This window comes from Coffea arabica, chromosome 2e (genome assembly GCF_036785885.1).
Source record: "Coffea arabica cultivar ET-39 chromosome 2e, Coffea Arabica ET-39 HiFi, whole genome shotgun sequence".
Lineage (NCBI taxonomy): Eukaryota > Viridiplantae > Streptophyta > Magnoliopsida > Gentianales > Rubiaceae > Coffea > Coffea arabica.
This window is the reverse complement of record NC_092313.1, coordinates 15,715,106-15,723,601: the sequence shown is the minus strand read 5'-3', so window position 1 is coordinate 15,723,601 and position 8,496 is coordinate 15,715,106. Positions and strand designations below refer to the sequence as shown.

General features: G+C 35.3%; 1 protein-coding gene across 1 annotated transcript; it reads right to left on the bottom strand.

The window, feature by feature from the left end:
* Positions 1-5,569: 5,569 nt before the first annotated feature.
* LOC113731184 (uncharacterized) lies at positions 5,570-7,274 on the bottom strand. The gene is made up of 3 exons (XM_027256295.2): positions 7,114-7,274; positions 6,887-6,974; positions 5,570-6,651 (listed from the first exon to the last, which is right to left on the bottom strand). Exons 1-3 carry the CDS (start codon positions 7,203-7,205, stop codon positions 5,851-5,853), a joined length of 981 nt encoding a protein of 326 aa, XP_027112096.2. The 5' UTR covers positions 7,206-7,274; the 3' UTR covers positions 5,570-5,850.
* Between the last annotated feature and the right edge of the window lie 1,222 nt (positions 7,275-8,496).

Genomic DNA, 8,496 nt, shown 5'->3' with positions numbered 1-8,496 from the left:
TCTGAAGAGCATTTCATTTTAATCCTTTTTTTTTTGGGGGGGGTCGGGTCATTGTCATGCTATTTATTCTTTTGTTTTGTGCGTGCGCGCGTTTTTTTTTTTTTTTGGTCTTTGTCTTTGTGTGTGTGTTAATAGACTTGGAACTTTATAATGGAAAAGGCAAGTCAAAGAGTTAAATGGACCCTTATGTTGTCAAACCAATTTTACCGATTAGGCTATAGGATAATTGATCCGCTGTTCTTAGAATTCGTACCAATATTACACTATACTCCTATTTACTAGGGGTAGGGCAAGAAAATCAATTGATTCCGCTGATCTTGGAAATGGTAGCAATCCGTTCTGAATATTAGGAAGGTCGCATTTTCTATTCGGAACATAAGACCGTTGGGTATCTGTTTATATACAAAGTGAATTCGGTCAATTTTTAAAAACTCGCGATTACTCGATCGTGCGGCGCATATATATATATATAGATACCTATTTTTAATATGTATAGAAAATATTATTTTAGAGCTAACTAAGTAATTTTATTGACCAAATTACAACTCGAATATGAGAGATTATAATATATTTACAACATTCATTTATAGAGATCAAGATTTTTTTTTAGGAAAAGAGATTAATTGATATTTAATTACAAAAAGGAGTAATGATTATTACAATTTTTATTCATTTATTTTTTTTGCCCTTTTATTCTATTCTCTTCAGATGTTTGTTTCTGGGCATGAAATTTTTTTGGGGTAAAATCTATGCTGAATTTAAAATAAGCATGTGAAATACAAAAAAAAAAATATATATAAATTATTTAAAAAATGATGAAAGGGGCGGGACCGGGACGAGTTTGCGATCTCCTTCAGTATGCTAATATGCAAGGTGAGTAATGATTAAAAAAATGACTCACTCGGAAAGTACAATTTAGTCACTGGCGGCACAGTTACTTGCCCTGTTCTCACCCCAATTTATTTACCAATTGTGCCAGGTCTTAATAACTAATTTTACCAATTAAGCTGGGCCTTGAGACAGTCATGCCATATTTGAATACAAAATAGTGAACCCTCAAAAAAAATTGATGTGATTATAAGGGGATGTGTAAAATAAGATCAATTTGTACGAAGGAACACATTTTTCCCAGGCCCGTCTAGTTGCCATAACTCCTAATGTTTAAACAGCCGAAAGATCCGTCTATGGACGGTGGGTTGGATGGATGGGCTCCTGAATCCATAGGAAATCCAGTTAATGTACCGGTCTACTTGGTCGGACTTGGTAGAACAGTGAGACGATCCTGACCATTGATTGTCTATTCATGTTTTTTTTTTAATTAATCTTTCCTATACTGTTAATACGTTGACGGGATAATAAATGGCACATAATCTAAATTTGAATTTAAATATAAAATTTTATATATGTTACATACATTTAGACCCGCCAATATGTATACTGTTAATGCATAAAATATTTACCTTCTTTTTTTTTCTTTTGAAACAGTCTGTTCATATATGTTTTGAATATCAATAATTCTCAAAAATTAAAACAGCTTGTGATAAAATTGTCTTTATATTTCTACCCTGGTAGGACAAACAAAGCTTAGTTGTCCAATATAATTAAGATGATCACTTCTTTTCTTTTCTTCTCTCTCTCTCTTTTTTGGGTAATAAAATTAGAGTAAATCTTATATACACTGATAGTGCATACATTATCACTATTGGATTCATGACACAAGTGTAAAAATTGAATTTCAAATTCAAATTAAAATTAAAATTTTACATAGTTATCATTCATCCAAAACTGATAGTGTATACACTTTAAGTGTAGGAAAGATTAATCCATAAAATTAAGGTGAGTATTTTGATTTCCTTATACTATATAATAATGAGTTTAGTGTAAAGATGTTCTTTGGATTTCAACCGTAAGGGTAGGGCTATTTTGGGAATGTAAGAGTATTTGAAATGCAATTGGAGTATTGAATACAAGTTATTATAGCTAATTTAGTTTTGTTGTAATTACTTAGATGTCCTTTTAGACATTTAAAGCTAGGGGTGACAGATATCCAATTGAACATTGCGTATAACTAAATTCAGCTTGTGTTTTAGTAAAATCACATAAAAGCCCTTCTAAACATTTAATTGTATTAACATCCAAGTCTCTTAATTTCATAAAGCATTTCTCATCAGTTATTTGCAAACTTATGATATATAGATATTAAGACACAATTAATGCCAATTAGTAGAGAAGTTTGTTTTCTTGGTCGTTACCCTTAACTGTTCAAATACATTTCATTTACTTACAACTTTTTTCCACCACAATCATGTAGCCTATTAAATTTGGATGCTGCTACATCTCCTCTTCCCTATTTTGCAACACCTTTATCAATAGGTATATTTTCTTTAGTCAATCTACTTTTTGGTTGTAAGAAATCTCAATAGGTATGTTTTCTTTAACCAATCTACTTTTTTGTTGTAAAAAATCTGTAATCTTGAAGGGTGCATGTGCGATAATTTTTTAGTACTTTAATTCAATTGTCCATGTTAGATAGGCATGATAGGGAGGACATCACATTTGTTAATTATTTTTGTGGTTTAAAGTAAGTTTATCATCATAAATTTTTCCATGTGCAGATTGCATCTACTTTTGTTGTTTTAACTATTAGTTATGATAATTTTCAAATTATTTGTTATTTTATTGATGATTCCATTTAGGCAAAACTTTCACTTCATTTGATTTGCCAATAGGTTTAGCTATCTACTTAAAACTATTTGGCTGCAAATCTAAAGTATGTACTTCAATACTTTTAATTGTTTTCTTGAATTGAGTGGTTTAAGATGTTTTAGTACTTTATTTGACGTGGTTATTCCTCTAAATTAGCATGTTAGTTGTTGTATATTTTTGCAACTAGATCAAAAACTGATGTTTAGTGATTGTAATCCCTATCTAGAATGATACGCTTTACTATATGTTCTAAATCATACAATAAATCATAATTGATTGATTGGTGAATGTGGAGGTCTCATGATGATATGTCATTGAAATCAATATAAATTCAAGAATTTGGCTTGCACGAACCAAAATTCCACTAGCAATGATTTTCTTCAAATATGCTAATTGTTCAAATCTCACTTATATGACAAGATAATATGGTGGATTGCCTTTATATTAAGATCAAATTCAAACTAAACAACAGATTTTAATATCCATAAAGTGCATGAGCAGATATAAATAGGTCATTTGTTTTATTAGATTAGATGCAAAGTAGTTGATCTAATCTTATAATTCTGTTTCATTGCATATTAGTATATTTTTTAACTCAATATGTAATTTATGATTTTTCTGTTTAATATCATATATTAAAATTGTCATACTTTAATTCTTATACTACAAAATACCAAATAATAATTATTAACCATATTTAATTATAGGCACTAAACTCCCACGCGTCGCGTGGGCTTTTCCTCCTAGTATTGTAATTAAGGATGAGTGTATAATCCAAATACCCGAATGTTCCATTGTGGCTGCGACTGTGGTGGATACAAGCACAAGGGCGCATAGCCATTAGCACAACTGAATAATCGAGAAACCGATGCCTTGACTTTGGGGATGCAAGGAAAGCAAGGAGTCACTGGTGGCAATGAATGCAAGAGTCAAAGAATTCCAGAACCAACATGCCACCTTCATTTTCGCTGATGCAGCCATGGATTGGACCAGGGACAGAGGGGAGTAGGTATTGCGGTCAAAGATGAGAATGGTAGCCTTGTCACTTCGTGGGCTATTCCAACAAGGCGCAAAAAAGAAGTTGCTATCCTAAAAGGAGGGGCAATAAGGACTGCACTGATGAAGGCATTGGAAGAGCACTGGACAAATCTTAATTCACTCTGATCGGAAAAATTTGCTAGTGGACAGAATCAATACTATGGGATACAAAGAAATCTCTCGGTTAGATGTCTTGGTAGAGGGTATTCTACACTTGAGTAAGTGCTTTTGTTGCGAGGGAACGTAATCGCACTAGTCATGGTTTGACGAAATTTGCCATTAACCTCATTGATGGTACCAGGTGAAAGCCATGCTTTCCTGTGTGGCTTATGAGAGAAGTTCAAAGTGATTGTTTGACATTTGCCAGCAATAAGTAAATATTTTTGAAGCTACTTACTCAACACATAAAATGATGACCTTTTGAATAAAATAAAAAAGAAAGAAAGAAAAGGCTTTGGGGATTTCTTTAGACGACGTTTATATGCAACCTAAACGCGAAACAACCGACAGGGAATTTGTAACGATTCAGGACCTCAAAATGTTTCGAGCCGGAGGTCCTGGCTTGTTTCAAGAGTCACGGTAAGTGGTCCCTGTGGGCCAGGTGCAGTTACGGTGATGGTGAGCCAGACGTCAACTGCGACGAACCTTGGTAAGTGGTCCCCGTTGTTTCGAACTTTTTCCTGATGGAGATTCAAACCCCGGGGAAGAAGGAGCAGGGAAATGGGGGCCGGTGGAGGGGCCGGAGAAAAGTCGAAGAGTTGAAAGTTAAATCAGGACTTTCAAGGTTACTTGGTTAATGCTACAGTTAAATGATTTGGGTTTTAACACATAGAGTGAAAAATCCATACATGTTAAATTTCTGAATTTTCGAGAAGATAAACTCATACCATACGTGTTGAATTTCTCAATTTCCAATATAATAAACTTACACTTGTTGAATTCCTGATTTTCCAAATTAATAAACTCACGATGTGATTGTTGAATTTATAAATTTCCAAATTGACTTGCACACAAAAAGGCCACTTAAAGGGAAATTTGTGAAAACATCCATATCATTTCATTAAATGAATTTTTTTCATTCGTCACTTTTAAAATGTTAATTTTAAGACTCTTAAAAATTTTAATTAATAAAATTCGGTCACAATCTAAGTTTTCTACCACTTTTTAATCTAAAATTACAACGTGACCCACATGCATTTATTTTTAGAACACAAAAAGGTGCAGTTATTTTTAGTATACAAAAATATGTGATCCTGTGGCAAAAATGAACATAGATTAGTTTAGCTCCCAACTTTTTAGGAGAAAAAATAAATTTGACTCAGACCAAATCCTACTTTTTAGAGATAGAAGTGAATATAGATTAGATCATATATTTAACTACAAATGGAATCTAACATTTTTGTGGTTAAAAAAAAAACTATATATAGGTCATGTGATGAATTTAAGGTAAAAAATGATAGAAAATCCAAGTTGGGACTAAAATTTATCAACTTGATTTTACAACGGACGTAAATTTATTATTTTAAAAGTGAAAAAAAAAATTCATTTGACAAAATATGATAAAGGAAGTGTGGAATGATTTCTCCAGCTTAAAAGTGCTGATGAATGAGTGGGTCGGCGGCTTTTACCAATTGTAAGGTATATTCTCATTTCCATGTTGAAGATTCGTGATATTCTATTCTTGTGGGCCTTGGAACCTTCCTGATTTGTTCTCAACCCGAAAGACGAAAAGTTAAAGGAAAAAATGCAAGGGCGATCGTTAGCAACAAGAAGAAATTTAGACATTAGATATGCAACTACAAATTATGAACTTAATGATCAACAATTTCGGCAGGCAAAATATCTTTTTATTTGGGACATGGCATGGAACCCTTTACATCCAAACCTCAATAGTTGATATTTATAACCTGTTCTCATGGAAACAACATCAGTTTACACCCGACACGACAGGAAGCAGATACCATGCAAGGGTATACTCCATAGAAGAAATTCTCCGATCAGAAAAAGAAAGTCCACTTATATTATATATTACATATGACACTATCATACATCGTCATCCCCTTATTAGATAGGCAACAACTCTATCCTTGTAAATTGCTCCTATGTTTAACTTTCCAGTCCGCTAATGGTCCTTAGGATGCCAAAGAAATCATGTTTGTACCCTTCTGCATGAAAATGGTCATCAGGAATGATTAGCGTGTAAACGTAGAACGCAAGACAAGCTACGGCAGGCCCTGCCCAGAATATCCAGTGCCCTTCCCACAGGTGGCCTCCTCTAACAACTGCTGCACCAAAACACCTGGCAGGGTTCATCCCCGCGCCCGCATAACCCTTAGTGGCAGTGACCGTCGTCGATACAAACACCAGAAGACCCAGCACGATTCCGATGATTGAGAAAACACGAATCATGCCAATGGAGTTTCTCTGACGACGGTCGAATAAAATCCAGATTGAAGCGAACAAGAACACGAAGCTACAAAAGGCCTCCAGCCAAAACGCCTGGGCGGCCTCCAGGCCTTTTGTGACTGGCCCTTGGGGTCCTGGTGCAATTACGGTAAGGGTGCAACCTGCCAGTGAGAAGGTTCTTTCGATGTTACTGCTAACCACCGCTTTCAGTGCTAGTGCTCCCAGCACCCCGCCCGCACATTGAGCGATGATATAGATTATGGCGCGCGACATTGAGATAAGACCGATCAATGCCGCAGAGAATGAGACGATGGGGTTTATGTGGCCTCCAGAGACTGGATCCACGGCTAGTAGAAGAATTGCGATGATAATGGCCAGGAGAATTGACAAAATCAGGTTTGGCATTTTCACATCGGTCTCGAGGGTTGATATGACAATGGTGTCAAACATGAAGACCAAAACTGCTGTGCCAAGAAGTTCCCCTAGAGCTGCTCTCCAGACCTGCACCAAGTTATATATCAACCCAACGTGAAATTTGATCGATCACACCAGCAAAAGAAATAATAATGTCTTGTGTTTGGTTCTTTATGAGAGAACTGGAATTGTATGCCATAGCATTTGAGTTATGTTTCCTCCGTAGCATACAATTCCAATCCTTATTCTCGTGAAGAAACAGAACAGAGCTTGTAGTCTTGAACTGAAAAACGGGTCAGTCCGTTGAAAGAGTATCACTAACATTTAAGGATAGAAACTCGTCCAAGCCTAGCCTTTCACTCAGGCTGAAAGCTGTTTGCTTCTTTTCATCAGCAGTCCACTGTGCTGGTCTGCAAAAAATATGACGCAAATTCGTGCAAGAAGCCAGCCAGGAAGTTTTTGATTAAAACTGATAAAGACTAAACATGGAGACCAGACAAATTAATTAAGTGCAAGTGGTAGTAGAAGTGGAAGTTAAGAGATACTTACACGGGAGTAGTAGACATAGGTTGCATTCTATTTCCAGCAGCTTGGCTTTCTTCTTCCATGTTAACGTATACATTTCCAGCATCTGCAGCCATCTACTCAATCAGCTATCAGAAATTTGCTACTAGCATATATGTTTCATTTGCTAGTTGGTAACTTATAATTGAGCTTGTTGCGCTATTTATAGCAACCAAGTCCACTGTCTAGTGGCATAGAGGTTATCCATGAGGACTTGCTTAAATTTACAAAGCTGTCAATACTCAACATTGATGTTAGTTAAAAATAATTGTACTAGCACAGAATCGTGGAACATACATTATTCACAAGTGACAGGTAATCCAAACCCTACAATTTGATTTCTCGTGCTTGAGTGGCTCAGAATTTATTTGTCCACGATTCATTAGTGCAGTTTAATTACGTCTCTATGTTTTTCATTAATATTTATATTTGTTGTACGTCTTTATCTTTTCAGTAATACATCAGTAACCATTAAGTGGGGAGCATAGAAAATTCAGAAAAGGTATGCTGCATGCATGCTCCTTGACTAAGGAGTATTAGTTGTAATTTTCAGTGCTTGTTATAATTCCAAGAAAAGTCTTGCATAATCGGATCAAGATACCCATTGAGTGGTCCAGCAATAGGTATGGAATTTCTATAGTCAACAATAATATGTATTCCAACTTTCTGTTGTCTATGATTCCCTAATTGCAAATATTTGACACATGAAGTAATTTGGCCACAAGTGGGCAATGATTTCAACTTTCAACACACATAAGAATAAGGGGGCACGCCTTTACCGTTTGTTTGCTCTTGCACCAACTGACGATTGATCATCTTGACCGCCATTGGGTTCAATCTGCTTTGCTGATACTTTCATGAGCTAACTGTTGTTATAGTTGTAATTCGTCAGGGTGCATGTTCAAGTTCAGCATACCAAACCTTTCGGAAAAGTAATGTCTAGTGCTAGTTCACATACTTTTGGCTTAGCTAGAACGCTACTCTTGAAAGCTGAAAGGAATCGGAATGAGAAAACTCATATGTCTCCCATATAAATATATAGATCTGAACATAGTCATTAAACCCAATCCCAATCTCAATTTGAAGAGGTGATCAAATCATTGGTTCAATCGTAGGTTGCACAATAATTATATTATATAATATAATAATATATTTTAAATTATAAAAATAGTAAAATGTTTAAGTTAGTGGTTTAACCGGCGATTTTTTTTATTTATTAATTGAACTGTTGGATCATTGATTGGTCAACGAATTTGTTACTCAACTGATTTAATTAGCAGCCCAACCACATCTGTGGCTGAGTCGGGCCGGGTTTTACAACCATGGCACTGAAAGCACTTATTCAGTGCTACGTTTTCATACTCGGAC